This window comes from Tripterygium wilfordii, chromosome 22 (genome assembly GCF_013401445.1).
Source record: "Tripterygium wilfordii isolate XIE 37 chromosome 22, ASM1340144v1, whole genome shotgun sequence".
NCBI lineage: Eukaryota > Viridiplantae > Streptophyta > Magnoliopsida > Celastrales > Celastraceae > Tripterygium > Tripterygium wilfordii.
The window spans coordinates 256,492-274,713 of NC_052253.1; the positions used below are offsets into that span (position 1 = coordinate 256,492).

Below are 18,222 nucleotides of genomic sequence, written 5' to 3' on the forward strand. Positions count from 1 at the left end.
TTCAATTTTTAAAAACTAAAAACAGTTTTCAAAACTACAATCAAACAGGCCAGCCGTTGGTCTAACAACCCCTAATCTTGGAAAGTTAAACTAAAGTGTGGAACACCGACTTTCAAAGCCAATTTCGAGGTTTCTTCAACTTCAAGCTTTCTCCGATCCCTATCTAAGATGGGTTAGGTACTACAATTCTTTTTGCTATAATTCATTACAATTCACCCCTAAAATTATATTAAACCATGATTCAAAATGGGTTTTTGAGTATTTTGATGCTTATAATGTTAATATATATAGTAGATTTTGAGGAAAACCAGCATTGGGATGACTTTAGCAGAACTAAGAAAGTCTATACCCATTGTTGTAAATCCACATCAACAATATTGTCCGTTTTGGATTGTCCGGTTTCTGTGGATACATCGGATCCGTATGACTTTGTTTCTCCTTAGACCTAAATAAGTGGGCTAGACTCAACTCACTCAAGCCTAAAAAATGACATTGTTAGTGATTAAGGCGGGTTTGACCTTATAAATTAGACATTAATGTCACATCTTTCGATATGGGACATTAACATCCATACCAAGGATTACCTTAAAGTCGTCCATCAGTGCTGCCATCAAGATAGTGTCTTGCCACTCTCCAACCTTGAAAGTTGCGCTTTAGCAACTCCAAGCACCGGCCTAGTTGCAGAGTTTACTGCCTTCATCGGTTCATCCTCTGCCTTCTTGCAGAGGATCAATACTACCACACAAAGGAATGTGAAGATTGAGTCCGCCAACAACGTTTTGAGAGCCCAAGCGATGGAATTGACCGATAGGCTGCGGTCCCTGAATTCGGTGCTGCATATTGTTGAGGAAGTCGGCGGGATGGCCCTGGAGATTCCTGTTCCTCTACTGAAGCCGTGGTAGGTTCCTTGCCCACTACAGCCCATTATGGCCTCTGCTGAAATGGTCAAGACTTCCAGTATTGATGATTGGATTATTCTCTCATTGGTCTTGGATGGAAGGAGTATTGGCGTTTTTCTGTTTATTTTGGGCCCGTTTGGGGGCTCGTTTTTCACCGTTGGAACGCAACAATTTGTGTTTTAACCCTCTGTTTCGACTTCTCGCGTGTTTGGTTACTCGTTCATCCAAAAAGCAACGCGCGAATTCTCATCCGCAGTCGAAGCACCTAGGAGCAACTTCGACGATTACCGGAGTTCTTCAAAACGGAGGTTCACTTAAAAAACACGGAACACTCAATTTCGGCGTCAAAAAATAAACTGCTATTTACACATTTGCCATCGTCGAAAGATCTGCAGATAAAGAGCAGCTGCAATTTGTTCAAACCCACCAAGAAATTATCCAAGAATATCCCAAAACCCAACCAATCAACTCTAAGCTCACTCTAAAAAAGTCCTCTGGTTTTGATTGTTAAGTGGAGAGAGATATGAAACTTGAACGTCCCGTCGAGTGGTTGGGGAAATCGTCGATGGTTTTGGGGTGAGTATGAGGAAGGGCCAAGGAGATTGAAGGCGAAAGGAAATTGCCGATGGTTTAATTTATTTGGTTTTGATTTTCTGGTTTTGTTTTAATTTTTTGGTTTTGATTTTTGTTTCTGGTTTATTTTCATTCATCTAGAACTGGAAGCATCGATTTTTGATATTATTAGGATATATTAATGAAAAATATATACTAGTGATATAAACTAAACTAATATTTTATTTTTTAGAAAATAAATCATCATATAACAAACTTAATTGACTAAACTAACTTCACAAAATTATTTATAATTAAAATTAGATAATTTTCATAAACTACACATCAACTCACCTCACCTCAATTTTATTTATCCAAACGTTAAACTGCACATCACTTCACCTCATCACAGTTTTTTTTGACACGCCAAACACTTTTTGTTAACAGAACTCACCTCAACACCATAATTTTTTATCTCACAGCACCAAAATACAAAGTATTCCCAAACGGACCCTTTATGTCTCTGTAACTCCGTTTGTAGGATTTATGAGTTGCATTTAAGCTTTGGAGCACCATTCTTGACAAGATATGGTGCATTTGGTTTTCTATCAATGTTTACAACTTGGTAGTTCTCTTACATTGTCTAAATTGAAGAAGAAACTGCGGTTGTGTGGTTCAGGGGTTCCATGGTGGAAGTTTCCTGGCTGGATTTAACATGTTTAAGCCTCCAAAAGTTGACCTTGTTTATGCTTCTTGTTAGTCTAATCAACATCCTCTGTTCACTTGTGATATTACTTACTCTCCCATCGCCAAGATGGTCATGCGTTCGAGTGAGGAAGGGGGGATATTATTTTGAAATTGTGCAGGGTGAAAATGGTCCTCACAAATCTCATTTATAATCCTTTGCTACACATACTGCCAACCAAACACCAAGAGCCTCCGCCAAAATGGTCTCCATCTTATGGAGTTATGGTGAATGCGAGACCAATACCCACAAAAAACTGTTGTCAAATCCCTAGCCACCAGAGCCACCGGCGCGTCAACTTTTATTTTAAGCCAGCCAACATTAGGAGGTTTCCAAACCACTGAACTTCTAGCCGCCACCACCTTCTTCTCATTCCTGATCTGCCAAGCTGTCAAATAATGTTCACCATGGAGAGTACGAATTTTGTTCACCAGGTTAGTAATATTCTTCACTTGGGTTTTCACCATGGACCACCTAGTTTCTACAAAATACCATTGCCTGGTTTCACTAACATCACTAGTTATGGCCATCTCACATTTATTTTTTATTTCTTCTTTTTTTGGGGTTTGCACTTTACACGGGTACATATCAGACATTACATATTCATGAGGGAACACATCATCAGATTCTGCATAAAGAAACAATCACAAGAAGTAAAATATGAGGTTGAATTACAAAGTGGCAATCTACTTTGTAGGGTCCTTTAAAGATCTAGGTTAACAAAAATTCGTTAATTCGTCTAGTTAAATCAGCTATTTGAATCAGTTGCTAACACCTGCTCTGGTGCGATTTAGCTTATATGTGTGTGTGCGCGTGCATTGTATGTGACTAGTGGATTTACCATTGGGATGGAGTACGGTAATATCAATCTTACTGAGATTTTCTATTTGATAGTTTTGTGTAGTCAATCATATATCGAAGAAATATTACACATGAAAATAGTTTCAATTCTGATCTACACTTTCCTATCGACTGCTATCTTTAAGGAAGTAGACGTTTACCGATACACACATAACTGGAACAGGGCGTGAAGAAACTATTAGTCCTCGTAGGTGCGACACTCCTCAGTCTCCGGGTTCTCCTTACAGAACTCCTCCAACGGGTCGGACCCCTTCTTTTTGTCCCTGGCATGACTCGCCGCCGCGCTCAGCTCTTCCACCTCGTCCCATGCCGCCACACACTCACCGCTTACCGGGTTGTCAGCGCACGCCTCCTCCGCTTCCTTAATGCTTTTCTCCACTTTCTCTGATATCCCTTCCGGGGCTGCCTTCACGGGTCGCATCTGAATTCGACCCGGTCCGACTTGCCACCTCTTCCATGGCTGGTTAAGAATACGTGGACTCCTGAAGGATTGAGCCTTGGCATAGTCTGGTGTCCGAGCTAGCGCTCTTGGAGTTGGGAGGTTGAGATTAGCTATCGTTGCCATTGTTTAACAGCTCCTTTTCTGGTTCTGGGGAGTCGAATGATCGAACGGAGTGTTGAGGAGATGACATATAACTGGAGTTGAATAGTTGATGATGGTTCTCAAACACAGATTTCTTATCAGGTCACCACCAATTGTTTCCTTCCACGTAAGAACGAGTTTGAGATTTTTATTGAAAATATAAATATCGGCGAGGAGAATCAAATTCAAAGCAAAAGCAATATTTCTAGGGCCCACGGCCCGGCCAATTGGATAATGGACTTTTAACGAGATGACCCTTTTAAACTTCAAAATGGACCAAATCCTGGCCCAACTGAAGATACCAGTAAGACTGGCCCAAAGACACATGTCCAATACGGGCTCATATTTTGTAAGCAACTAAGCATGAGGCCCTGAAATTACAATAAGCATTATTTTGGAAAGGCCAAAAAAAAAACCCCTCCGAAATGGGTTTTGTGGGATTGTCATTTGTTTTGGAATAAAATCACTCACATTTATTATTTATGTGTCAGAATCAGCCAAATCAGTCAATACTCTCCCATGACAAGTTAGTGTTAGTCAAACTTGGATAACCTGACTTCTACTGTCTTGAAACCTTTCACCTTGTTTGCTCGATCAACAAATAGAATATAATCACCTCTCTCTCTTCCATCCAACCCAAAACCCAACAACTCTCGGTATTTCCTTCAATGGCGATTCAACTGTGCTCCACCAAATCACTCCTCTTTCTCTTCCTCATCTCTGCCCTTCCCATCGCCTTCATAATCTCTTTGGAGCTCTCCCAGTCGCCCACACATGTCTTCCACTACCACAGCTCCGGCTTCTTCCGCGAGTGCGCCAAGTGGGACGATCTCAACCGTCGATTCCTCGTCGGGTTCATGGAGGGCGGCGTCGGTCAAATCAAGGTCCCCGACGATTACTCCCCCGGCACCGTTTTAGATGAGGTTATCGTGGTCAAAGACGTTGACTTGGCCGGAAATGCTTCTCTCGGAGTACTCCTTGACCGCCCCAGGAATCGGCTCCTCGTAACCATCAGCGATGTTATTAAGGGACGGTATGCTGCGCTGGCGGCTTATGACTTGTCCACGTGGCGGAGATTGTTTCTAACGCAACTCAGCGGCCCGAGTAAGTAGTCACAGACCCGCAGTGTGTTACTGTGTTTTTTTGTACTTCGCCGATTATTATTGATTGAAGATTATTATTATTATTTTTTTTGAAATAACATTGGGAAGTTTGTTTTTCTGGAATCGAACTTTGTTAATCATCCTCATGATTATGTTGTTAAACCTCATCCGTGAACAAAAATGCTAAGAATCGTAATATTTTTTGCCCAACTATATTCCAAATGCCGAGATTAGACTACATGAAATCGTGGGCCTCACATGTCTCAAATGATTTATATGTGTATGCATCAATCCCATCATTTGAGATAACTGAGACAAAAATATTAAGATCCGCAACACTAATGATCCATGAAACATGTGTTCATAATCAATTCGCATCTCACCTGGCATATGGATTGGGGGTTAAGATTGAACAACAATTTTTAATGCTAATGTTTAATCTAAATTTTCATGATAGTCTATTGGGCAGGCGAGGCAGGTATTATGTTTGTATGACTCATAACAATATAATAAATAATAAAAGCAATTTGGTATTTCTATAGCCATGATTATACAAAGAAATGCTATTATATATGATTATGAACTACTGCTGCAGGCGAGAAGACTATGGCAGATGATGTTGCAGTTGATGCAGAAGGAAATGCTTATGTTACTGATGCCAGAACCAGCAGAATTTGGAAGGTTAGCGCTGAAGGCAAGTTCCTATACACCATCACAAATCCACTCTTCAACGTAAAGGAATGGTATAGAAATTTCATGGCCACACTAAATGGAATTGTCTATCATCCTGATGGATACTTGCTTGTCATCCATACTGGTAGTGGCAATTTGTATAAGGTCGATATTGCCAAAGGCGATGGAGTTAAGCTCATTCCAGTGAACGGGTCGTTGATATTTGGAGATGGAATTGAGCTGTCATCTCCAACTAAGCTTGTAGTTGCAGGAAACCCTACTGGGAGATTGGTCGAGAGCTTAGACGGGTGGGAAACAGCTGCCGTTGTGAGCAAGTTTAAAGGGCCTGCTCATCGGTTTGCCACTGCAGCTACTGTTAAGGATGGAAAGGTTTATGTTAGTCACATGATCGGTATGGGGTACCCGGCGAAGAAACATGCACTTGTTGAGGCAGTTTTTTCTACTTGATCTAGTGGAATACAGAGTTCTTCACGTTACATTCATGAGTTGACATGGTTTGATTGTGTTAGTGATAGGTTTTGGGGTTGTTACGTGTGCTGTGTAAGGAATATTCATCATTTTTATAAATGAATCACTGAGTTTCAAATCCTTGTTCTTAGGTTCTGAATATCAAGTCTGAGTAAATCCAGTCCGTTTTGGGCTAAGGTGTTGTACGACTCGTTCTTCTTAGGCCGTCGTTATTGACTCTTAGGCTCATAAAACGTTTTGGTTGTGTGAGAGATTAAATATTTACTTATATGTCATTTGGTGATGGTAAATTTTTGTTCATGTTGACATGACATGACGATTTTAGCTAGATTAAACAACAATTTCATGCTTACATTGTAATTTATCGTGAGATGGTAAATTTCTACACGCAGGGAAATGACTTTGAATTTATGCTATTAAGTACAAAGGACAAGCTTTAATGATGTTAAGTAAAAAAAAAAAAAAGACAAAAGATAACATAAAGGGTATAGACTATAGGGTATTTTATTAGTAGTTATTTGACGGCAATTATGTTACAATTTACCATCTTAATTACTTTGGATATTTACCATACCAATCTCAAAATAAGTAGTGCAAGATTTAGAGAATTGTCGTCATAAACGCCCACAAAGCACAAAAAAATTGGCCTCTCCATCGCTCCACGACACGAGCGAACAAAGTTGCTTCCCGCATTACCTGCTACTCCTCTCTGTCAAATGTTTAACTGTCTAAGTCGTCTCTTTTTCACAAATTATTTTCTTCCGTCGTTAATCTCATCATTTACATGAATTTTTCTTCCTCAAACACCTCCAAATGTTCACAAACAGTCGTTCTGACGTCATTTTGAAGTCCAGATGGAGAGGCAGACAAGTTTCACCTTGAAATCAGCGAGATTCTTGGTGTTTTCATTCACAATATCATCTTCCTAGTATATATGTTCTTTCGTTCTTTCCTTCCTATTGATCTCTAGGGATGTACTTTGGAATCAAGGGATTAAATTTTGTTCACCCGTCGGATGAATTATTTCGGAAGATTAAAGAAAATTGAATTTTCTTTACTCACATAAATGGAATAAATCAACCCAAACTTTGACTGGTATGCGACTTATGTTGGGGAATTTATCAAATCCCACCCTTTTCTAAATTGTTCTTGATAGAGGTATTATTGTAACGACTCTATATATAATGATTACTGTTAAAATCAAATCTAACTCTTTTTTTCTTTTCAAGATATTAATGTATTAACACCTCAGTAATCTGTGTAAAGATTAAATCTTGTGAAGAAGAGTTAGTGGAATGGGGATGAGATGGAATTGGAACGGTGGTAGCTAGTTAGTTTAGTAATATTAAAAGTTATTATAAAACATTGTAAATTTTATTCATTATTGTAAGAGAATAGATACAAATAAATGAAGAAAATAAATATCTAACTATAAACTATTTTGGATTTTGAAAATTATAATTAAAAAATGGCCTCCATCTCTCTCTACCGAACTTCCAAGATGTAACAGAGTGCAATGGCGTTCCTTTCCACCCAACAATCAAACCCTTGCCGTTGTTGTGAAGGTTAACCGATCTTCCACACGGAAACTGCTTCGCGACCAAGCTCGCCTGGTATAGAGACGAATCGCTAAACCCTATCTCTATCATCTTAAACCTAGCGAAGAACGCCCTCCACACCTCCAATTTAACGTTTCGAGAACGTCTCTCACTGCCCTCCATCGCGACCATGTTTCGAATTCCACTGGATAAGATCTCTTCAATTCTGATCGTGTGCTCATTTCTCCGATCCATACATGTTTCGACTGCATCGAAATAAGAACTGTAGAAGAACAAGGCTTCAATATAACGATTCACGAATGAAGGTGAATTGTGGTTGGCTTCGACCTCCTGAATCACCATTATACAAGGATTCAGGTTTTTTATCACTCTCATTAGATTTTCCAAGCAACTTGGCCTGGAAATTAATGTCCTCAGAAACATTTTGGAGTGGACTGCTAATGCTTCGTCGTATCTGATTTCGAACATTTCTTCTCTGATGTCGTTCATGTCTAGGACATAGACAACCTTGAATGAGAATGGTAAGTTCATGGATTTTGCAAAGCTCGAGAGTCTCTTCCCGATCTCTTCTATCTGATGACTTTTCTCTATTGATCCGATTGCAGTAATTTTAAGTAGCTGGAGTGGAATTTGTTCACGTTCACCAAGTGCTTGCATAAATGCCGTCCAATGAACTCCACTCCTAATTGCAAGATCAATCAAGTGAATCTTTTTAGCAGATCCAAGATTTTCAATCAAGGATTGAACTGCTGTAAATTGCATTACTTGACTGAAAGGAATCGCTTGGTGATGCTCTAACATGGACAACTCGTAATCCAACCCATCATTTGATGGTGTTTTCTCCTGAACCAAATATGACTTTTTTGCGAAAGTTCCTGTCTCTCTGTCGATTCTCTCCCGGAGTGCAACAGAGAAGTGGTGGACAATTCTCTGCACAGAATTGCCCTGCTGCGATGCAATCCACTCACAACGAGACAGCAGCCTGCTTGCTCGTTCAAATTCTTGAGAACCAACCTTCTCTGCTGCATTTAGAAGAAGATGAGCTAGCTCCACATCTCTTGTTTCCTCGTCAGACAGTCCTGATAGAGCATGCCCAAAAGGGTGCATGAGCATGGAGTAATCGTCGTACATTTGATCGGAAAACTGTATGTACCTTGCTCCAGCTATTCTCATGATTTCTTCTGTTGATGGTTTTTTTTGATGATTTTCATTGTTGTTTGTGTTGCCACTTGCTGAAATAAACTATAAGAGATTCATATTTCTGGTATAGTGAAACAAGGAACATGAATTCTAATTCTAATAATAGAATTGATCAACAATTACAAGTCTAGAGAAAACTAGCATAAACAGGGAAAAAAAAATTACCGAACTCTTTCCCCCTCAACTTCTTGACCCCACTTCCGTAGTTTCTAAGGAGCTCTAGACTTGATAGAGAATATGGCGGAGGAGGCGTGCTTTCATTTTCGGGTTCTTGATGATCACTTGCTGTTTGGCTAGTTAGAACTTGTTGACTGAATTGGAAGGGTTCTTCCATGGCTCCACTTTCTTGATTAAAAACACCATAACCAGAAGATGACATGGAATGATCAACCTGTTGTGGTAAATCTTCGAAAAACAGATCTCGTTTTCCTTTCATTGCCTCTTTCTCATACTTGTCAAAAGGAAGATTATGATCACCTTGAACTCCCATAGTGAAATCAAATGGTGTGAGAGAGAACAGATCATGACTAGCCTCAGCCATAGGAGGAAGTAAAAAAATTAATTTGCTCTCAAAATATAGATATAATTATCTAGAAAACAAACATTCCAAGGTATTAATATTAGACATGGAGGTAAACAACGAGTCAGTAGAATAAAATATATGTACGGCGAGGATTGTGACTAATGGTTATTTATTGATATTGCCATCACAGTCTGTAGCCTGCACTAATCCGTTTGAAGTAAGCTTATTGGAATAACAGAATAAGGACTCCTCTTGCATGCTTGTCGTGTATGGTGTATATATATATATATATATATATATCTTAGGTAAGGGGGGCAATTGGAACCCAAGGTGACATGGAATTTTGTAAATCTTATAATGCAGTCCGATCGAATCTGCAAAGAGACGTAGAGCCAAAAAAGAGTAGACAAAGGGAGATGAATTCTTTAGAAGGATACATGATAGAATATTAGAATGAGACATGATTTGCCGACCAATGCAAATTGCAAAGTGTTGATGATGAAAGACACAGTAGAAGCAGCCATTTAGGGGGCTAGATGAATCGACGTGGAAACACAAGCTGTAATGACAGCTTGAATTGCAAATTTCAATTTTTTTTTGACGTCCCTGAAACAGGGAGCTCGTGGGGGGTACCATGTAAACAAATACTTTAGACGTGCAAAAAAATTTTCCCCTTGGAAATCTATGTTAGGTGGTGTTTGATTTGGATATTTTTGTTGGTTATAACGATATGTTTAATTTCAAATCAATGTATATCTTTATAATTTGGATATTACATTTTTTTTTTTAAAATTTAAGATTTGGCATCTGTAGGGGCAAATTTCTACAATCGTTGAAAGGTCAACGTCTCTTCTTGTGGGGTCCGTTTACAGCTTCAAATCCTGTAAATTTCACAACAAGGTAAACCGTGAAAGCTCCTCAACCGGTTTGGAGGGTGTCGGTCGTGGAGGCTTCGACGATCAAGTTAGTACTTGCCGGAGATGGAAGACCAGCTATGGTTTTAGTGTTTTGTCTGAGTATATTTTTTGTGAAGGGTTGGTCAAAATGTTCTTATTGTCTCTTCTAGGTAAAAATGCTTGATTCCCCCACCAATGGACGAGGGGGGTATTTATAGAAAAACGAAGATCAACCTCAAGAATTGTGTGTACATTCCACTTGTTTCATTGAACCAACTTGTACAAAAGGAAATACATGAAAGGTCTATTATTTCGGCTGTGTCAGGGTTGACAGATATCAAAAAGGAAGATAAAGTAACAATATGGAATGATGAAAACAGGTGTTGATGAAAGTATGGATAGAATTGTAGGCAATACTTAATGAACAGATACATATATGAAAAGAAGCCATACCTATGGATGTGAGCCTGTCATACCGTAAATATCGGCGGTAGGCTGGATGTGATAAGAACTGCTTTACAGCAACATCGGCTTACGAAGTGGCGCTAGTACGAGCCAACGCCATAACAGTGTCGGTGTCAACACACGGTCGCCAACACATAGATGTCTTGAAACTTGGTTTCACTTTACTAAGGGGAAGTCACTGTAGACATAATGGAATGAACAGACTGTATAATTCCTGCAGACAGATGTCAGAGAATGTGACAGTTTTGGTGCCAGACAGCTGTTATGTTACTTTAATAATGATGCATGGATCGTATATGGGCCTCAAGATGGGATTCGAAATGGGCTTTTTAGATTGGGCCTAACTAAGGTGGCTAGGTTCATGGACCGAAATAGTTCAACTGGTTTTGTCATTATATGACCGTGTAGGGCCATATCATTTTTGGCATCTACAGCATCAACGATTTATTCTCTTGTTTTGTTTATCATTAAAGAACTGTATTAATACAAAACTTTTCAATAACTCTTTCGTTTTGTTGCAATATTACCAGAACATCCCTTTCAAAGCTGGAAGGTGAAGTATAGATTCTAGAATCAAAGAAAACAACAACGTGGATTGTGTTGTTTACATCTACATAGTCTCTTCCCTAATATGGGCCTTATCTTTGGCGGGCCTAAGATAAGGCCCATGGGCTGGACCTCTATTTCAAAGCCCGTTTAGTGAATGGGCCGAGATAGAACTAAGAGAAATCCCACCCGGTCCGTTTACAGTTTGGTCCAACAACTAAGGCTAGAAGAGCGTAGAGGACAATTTGTTAGGTAGTTCACATTGGAGTTAGGGATCTACAATTTTCTGGAGTCTAAAATTTTATATTTAATGATAGAAAAAAAATTAATTAAATTTAAAAAATGAAAATATAAAAGTATGATGTGATGTGGTCTATCTCTCAAACCATAAATTAGAATCGTAGATTTTCTCTGTACCATTTACTCTTCAACCGAATAATAATAGCATAAAAAAAATTAGTTAAATCACAATGGTAGTACAATTATTGTACAACCAATAAAAGCGATCAAATGTCGTCATCGACCAAACAACAACTCTTTAAAAAAAACAATAAAAATAAAAAAAGAAAGTCGAAGTTTCAGTTTAGACCTTGCCATCCTCCTCTTGTTCTTCATCACCGGAGTTCCTTCTGAATCTCCTACAAAGCACAACCACACCAACCCACATCAAACCCTTAACAACCCTAACCATCCCAACTGTCACAACCAAGTAATACAACCACCACCCAATAAAATCCGCCACCTCCACCTCCATCAACAACTCCCTCTTCGCCTCCGGCACAACCACCATTGACTCAACCTCATCCCTCAACCTCCACCACCACAAACTCCCAAACCCAATCCCCTGTTGAATGACTTGCATTAGTTCTAATTAAGTTTGGTTATGTTAGTTTAATGTTATTTATGCTTTTACTTGATTGTCCTCATGGCCAAGGGTAGTTTGGTCTCTTTGTAATATTGTCTGAATATGTATTCAGTCTTTCTTTTGTTCGATGTAAGACAGGAAGTTATCTACCACTAAAAACAAGAAACCCTAGATCTGTGTTGATCTTGGATCCATAGTGTTCATTGCTCTGTGGTGTTTATTGTTATGTGAGTGTCCATTGTTAGCCTAACAGTGGTATCGGAGCAGGACGTAGGCCTGGACTGTGACTCATCGTGAAGACATGACATCGTCGAGTGACCGATCGTTGATTCCCGTGTTCACCGGCGACGATTATACCTCCTGGAAGGTAAAGATGAAGACTTTCCTGATGTCGGAAGGATTATGGAATATTGTGGCCCATGGGTACCAGGAGTTCATGGATGAAAGCACCCTGACTACTGCTGCAAAGAAAGAGCTTGAGAATACCAGAATGTCGAATGCAAAGGCGTTGTCCAGGTTGCAAAATGGTGTTGGAGGCACGATTTTTCCACGTATTATTAGAGCTTCTCAGGCAAAAGAGGCTTGGGATATTCTGGCTAAAGAATTTGAAGGAGATAGCCGCACAATAGTTATCAAGCTACAAAATTTAAGGCGTGAATTTGAGAATCTGCGGATGCAGGAGAAAGAAGTTGTGAAGGACTTCTACAATAAGGTTGTAGATGTTGTGAATCAGATGCGAACATTAGGTGAGGAACTACCTGATCAGAAAGTAGTTCAGAAAATGCTTATAAGCCTGCCTGAGAGGTATGATGTTGTGGTAGCTGCCATAGAGGAATCTAAAGACTTAGCTGTATTGAAACCTGAGGAACTAGTTGGCTCCCTGGAAGCGCATGAACAAAGAAGACAGAGGCGTGGAGAACATACTCAATCTATGGAGTCAGCCTTTCAAGCCAAACTTACTTTTAAAGATGAATCAAAACGGGGGAAGCAGACTCACTGGAAGGGTCCTGAAAAAGGTACTAGTTCAAGTAGTTTTAATGATACTACTTCTGGAAATGGAAAGTTATGTGATGTATGTAAAAGGGTGGGCCATTTGGCTGATGAGTGCTGGCATAAGGGTAAACCTCAGTGTCATCACTGTAAGAAGTTTGGTCATGTTCAAAAATATTGTCGTTTTAAAAATGAAAGTAAAGCTAATTTTGCTGAAGTAAGCTCTGATCAGGAGGAAAATCTGTTTTATGCAACTGAATCTGCATTAGCATCTAAGACAACAGTTTGGTACCTGGATAGTGGTTGCAGCAACCACATGTCTGGTAGTGAAGTTTTGTTTGACTGTATTCAAACTTGTGTTCCATCCAGAATCAGATTGGGGAATGGTGAAGTGGTGGAATCAAAGGGTAAAGGAAGAGTGAAGATAGCAACTAATAGGGGGGTCAAGTATATAAATGATGTGTTATATGTTCCAGCTCTGAGAAACAATTTGCTCAGTGTGGGGCAGATGATGGAGCATGGATATAAATTATTGTTTCAAAATGGTGGGTGTATGATTTATGATAGGGAGAATATAGAAAAGGAGATGATGTTTGTTCCTATGAAAGATCATAGAAATTTCATGCTGGATTTTAAACCTGATGAGCTAGTGGCATTTAAGACTGATACAGAAAAGAGTGTGAATACTCAGTTGTGGCACAGAAGATTCTGTCACTTAAATGGTGCAGATCTTAAGATGTTATATCACAAAGAGATGGTAAGGGATCTTCCCTGTATCACAGAGCTGGAAGGAGTTTGTGAAAGCTGTCTTATGGGAAAGCAACACAGAAAATCATTTCCAAAGGAAGGGACTTGGAGAGCAGTTTCTATTCTAGAGTTAATTCATACAGATTTGTGTGGACCAATGCAAGTTCCATCCATAAATCACTGCAGATATTTTCTGACATTCATAGATGATTTTTCAAGGATGATCTGGGTATATTTTTTGAAGGAGAAATCTGAGACATTTTCTGTTTTTCAGAGATTTAAGGCTCTTGTGGAGAAAGAAAGTGGAAGGCAAATCAAGAAAATCAGAAGTGACAGGGGAGGAGAGTATACATCTGATAGATTTGAGCAGTTCTGTCAAGATGAAGGGATTACTAAGCAACTTACTGCTAGTTTTAGTCCTCAGCAGAATGGGGTGGCAGAGAGGAAGAATAGGACTATCATGGAGATGGCTAGGGCTATGTTAGCTGAGAAGAAAATACCAAAAGAGTATTGGGCAGAAGCTGTTAACACTGCTGTGTATACTTTGAATTTATGTCCAACTAAGGCAGTTCTTGACATGACTCCTTCAGAGGCTTGGTCAGGAAGGAAAGCTTCTGTGGGGCATCTTAGGGTTTTTGGGAGCTTATGCTATGCTCACATACCTTCTGAGAAGAGATCAAAACTGGATAAGAAGAGTAGAAAATGTATTTTTGTTGGATATAGTAGCAACTCAAAGGCTTACAGAATACTGGATGTTGAAACACTAAAGCTACTCATTAGTAGAGATGTGATTTTTGATGAAGATTCTAAGCTGAACTTTGATGATATGACCAAAGCTGCTGGTAGTATTTCATTGTCTGTAGAGGGAGATGTGTCAACTCCTATTGATATACCAACAACAGAACAAGATTTTAATACTGAGGCTCTTAATGACACTGGTCTATTGAATACTGAAAGTGACAGTGAAGTTGATGGTGGGGATGAAAGTGAATCTGATCAAATGAATACTGGGTTTGATAGTGATGGTGAGACTGATTCTGATGATGCTCCCAGAAGAATGAGAAGTCTAGCACATGTGTATGAAACTTGTAATTTAGCTGTTGTGGAGCCTGAGAATTTCAGTGAAGCAAAGACAGATCCTGTGTGGTGTCAAGCTATGCAGGAAGAAATTAACATGATTGTGAAGAACAATACTTGGGAGCTAGTCTCTAGACCAGTTGGTAGAGATATTGTTGGAGTGAAATGGATATATAAAGTGAAGTTAAATGCAAATGGAAGTGTTCAAAAATACAAAGCTAGGCTTGTTGCAAGAGGTTTTTCACAAAAGCCTGGTGTGGATTTTCAAGAGACATTTGCTCCTGTAGCTAGACTTGAAACAGTGAGACTTATTTTGTCTGTTGCAGCTCAAAGAAAATGGAAAATTCATCAACTTGATGTAAAATCTGCTTTTTTAAATGGCACTCTAGAGGAGGAAGTGTATGTAGCACAACCTGAAGGTTTTTTGGTGGCAGGTAAAGAAGATAAAGTGTATAGACTAAAGAAAGCTCTTTATGGGCTCAAGCAATCACCAAGAGCTTGGTATGCAGAGGTAGACAGGTTCTTTAAGGGGAAAGGTCTTCAGAAAAGTAGAAATGAAGGGACATTGTACACTCAGAGGAACGGTAAGTCAATTTTGGTTGTGTCCATATATGTTGATGATTTGATTATCACAGGAGACAATGAGGAGATGATTCAGATTTTCAAAACTCACATGATGGAGGCTTATGAGATGAATGACTTGGGGATGTTGAAGTATTTTTTAGGAATTGAAGTTGATCAGTGTAGTAATGGTATATTCATTTCTCAAACAAGTTATGCTAAGAAAGTCCTTGAGAGGCATAATCTGCTGGATTGCAATTCTGTAGTTGTGCCTCTGATAGCAACTGCAAAATTTTGTGCTAAAGAAAGTGATGAAGAAGTTGATGCTGGTGCTTACAGAAGCTTGGTGGGGAGTTTACTGTATCTTACTACCACAAGACCTGATTTAATGTTTGCTGCGAGCCTGTTGTCCAGGTACATGCAGAATCCCAGTCAGATTCATTTTGGTACTGCTAAAAGAGTCCTGAGATACTTGCAGGGCACGTTGAATTATGGCATATGGTATGAAGGTGGAAAGGAGATAAAGCTAAGAGGTTTTTGTGACAGTGACTGGGGTGGAAGTTTGTATGATTATAAGAGCACTGGTGGAATGTTTTTTGATTTAGGCACAGGTGTTTGCACTTGGGCTTCAAGGAAACAGAAGAGTATTGCATTGTCTTCAGCTGAAGCAGAGTATGTTGCTGCTTCTAAAGCAGCAGCTCAGACAATGTGGCTTAGGAAGGTGCTGGCAGATTTAGGAGTGAAGATAGAGGGCCCTACAGAAATTTTTTGTGACAGTAAATCTGCGATTGCCATTGCCAAGAACCCTGTTGATCATAATCTGACTAAGCACATTGCTCTCAGGTACCAGTTTGTGAGGGATGCTGTTGAAGATAAGGTTATCCAGTTAAATTTCTGCAGGAGTGAAGAGCAGTGGGCTGACATTCTCACAAAGGCTTTGCCAAGGGACAAGTTCTGCTATTTAAGGTCTCTTATTGGAGTGGTACCAAAGTTGCAAGTCAGGGGGAGTGTTGAATGACTTGCATTAGTTCTAATTAAGTTTGGTTATGTTAGTTTAATGTTATTTATGCTTTTACTTGATTGTCCTCATGGCCAAGGGTAGTTTGGTCTCTTTGTAATATTGTCTGAATATGTATTCAGTCTTTCTTTTGTTCGATGTAAGACAGGAAGTTATCTACCACTAAAAACAAGAAACCCTAGATCTGTGTTGATCTTGGATCCATAGTGTTCATTGCTCTGTGGTGTTTATTGTTCTGTGAGTGTCCATTGTTAGCCTAACATCCCCATAACCACTCTCCCCACCCACCAATATTTCTCCTCCTTAACACCCGCCCCATAAATAGCGTCATCAACCACCGGCTTCACTACCACTCTACTCCAATACATCATTGTCTCATGCAATCCTAAGAAGAACACAATTCTACTCATCAAACTCCTCTCCACACCAAAGCTGGTTCCATCGATCCCCGCTTCAATGCTCCCTTCAATGCCTAATCCGACGCATACTTGTAATGTACAAATTAAAATCCATGCTGTGTATAAACCCGGTCGGTAGTTCTGATGGAGGTCGTCGTTTGATGATGAGAAGTCTTTGTGAATTGTGAGTTTTCCTGTCAAGCCATGAATGAGAGTGGTTATGGTGATGATTGAGATAAGAAGGTAGAGAAGAGCAGGGTTGGTGTAGAGGATGATAGAGAAGAGGAAAGAGGGTTTGGAGGTGGTGGTGGTGGTGGCCGCGAGGAGGTAGTTGACGCAGGAGAGTCGGGCGAGGAGGAGGAATGAGAGAGGGAGTAAGAGACTCAGGAGAGTGATTGTGAGGACATGGAAGATTCTTGTGAGGTTTTGTTGAAGCTTTTGGTGCCAATTTTGGCAACCCATTTTTGGGTTTCGAGGAAGAAATGAATTTTAGTGAAGATGAATATGTATATATTGATGGTTGATTAGAAGATAAAATATATAGGTGAACCATATATCTATATAAGTTGGAGGAAGAAGGAATCTAGAGTGGCTACCACGTCCACATAGTTTGATTAGTTCAGTAGACCTACTTAATTTTATTATTCCATGCCTTATGCCTATAGCATGAAATTTGCTTTCATTATATGTAAGTTCCATGATCCTCAAAGAAAACTTCAACTCTATGTTGTTTCTTATTTGATATGCGATTTTAACAAGATGTTATTTTATTTTCCTGGACTTGTAACAACACATAAATAAGTTATTGGGTTGTTGAATTTTCTATCATGACTTGATGATTAGTCAAGGAATTGTGTTTGTTCTTATGCTTACATCAAATTACAAACCAGATAAGGACTCGTCATCTTCAAAAGCCTGATCAACCATCAACTTGTCTTTTTGTTTAAATATAAGCTTGAGCTAATCTAAAATTGAAGTTTTACCATAATTAATGTAATTAATCGATTTGACATAATGAACAAGTCAATCAAAATTTCAAGGTTTTACAAGCTTGCCCTTTGCCATTCGAAAATTTGATATATATGAACTTAAATTCGAGTCGTTAGGTCTGCGCGCATCCTCCCAAGTTTTTCAATGGTGTGTGGTCTCAGCCAACTAGACTACTACCCAAATGGAGAAAATATACACGAATAGCATTCATGCAATGGATCAATGGAACACATTTTCAGAAATTCTTCGAATATACAAATTTCTATTATCTACTTGTATGGTCAACGTATTTCATTGATCTACTACTTGTCCTCCATCACGTCCACCAAACTATATTCGCATATATTATTATTGTCATCGTTTAAAATACAAGTGAGCCCCTCTCTTCGGGGACATCCGTTAAAAATTATACAAATGGACCCAATAAAGATACAGTGGGCCCAATAACTCATGATAGCTTCCACCTTTAACGGGCCAGATCAA

At 39.3% G+C, this 18,222-nt stretch overlaps 4 protein-coding genes across 4 annotated transcripts; 1 reads left to right on the top strand and 3 right to left on the bottom strand.

The window, feature by feature from the left end:
- Window positions 1-3,050: 3,050 nt before the first annotated feature.
- Window positions 3,051-3,693, bottom strand: LOC119990909 (calvin cycle protein CP12-1, chloroplastic-like). The gene has a single exon (XM_038837047.1). The coding sequence runs from the start codon at window positions 3,620-3,622 to the stop codon at window positions 3,236-3,238; it is 387 nt and encodes a 128-aa protein (XP_038692975.1). The 5' UTR covers window positions 3,623-3,693; the 3' UTR covers window positions 3,051-3,235.
- Window positions 3,694-4,150: 457 nt separating this feature from the next.
- LOC119990357 lies at window positions 4,151-6,194 on the top strand. Its single transcript, XM_038836230.1, has 2 exons — window positions 4,151-4,744; window positions 5,339-6,194. The coding sequence occupies exons 1-2, from the start codon at window positions 4,309-4,311 to the stop codon at window positions 5,881-5,883; spliced, it is 981 nt and encodes a 326-aa protein (XP_038692158.1). The 5' UTR covers window positions 4,151-4,308; the 3' UTR covers window positions 5,884-6,194.
- A 1,103-nt stretch (window positions 6,195-7,297) lies between these two features.
- Window positions 7,298-9,959, bottom strand: LOC119992056 (DELLA protein RGL2-like). Its single transcript, XM_038838665.1, has 2 exons — window positions 8,829-9,959; window positions 7,298-8,695 (listed from the first exon to the last, which is right to left on the bottom strand). Exons 1-2 carry the CDS (start codon window positions 9,202-9,204, stop codon window positions 7,341-7,343), a joined length of 1,731 nt encoding a protein of 576 aa, XP_038694593.1. The 5' UTR covers window positions 9,205-9,959; the 3' UTR covers window positions 7,298-7,340.
- A 1,539-nt stretch (window positions 9,960-11,498) lies between these two features.
- On the bottom strand, window positions 11,499-17,519 carry LOC119992000. Its single transcript, XM_038838574.1, has 2 exons — window positions 16,624-17,519; window positions 11,499-11,937 (listed from the first exon to the last, which is right to left on the bottom strand). Exons 1-2 carry the CDS (start codon window positions 17,209-17,211, stop codon window positions 11,677-11,679), a joined length of 849 nt encoding a protein of 282 aa, XP_038694502.1. The 5' UTR covers window positions 17,212-17,519; the 3' UTR covers window positions 11,499-11,676.
- Window positions 17,520-18,222: the final 703 nt, after the last annotated feature.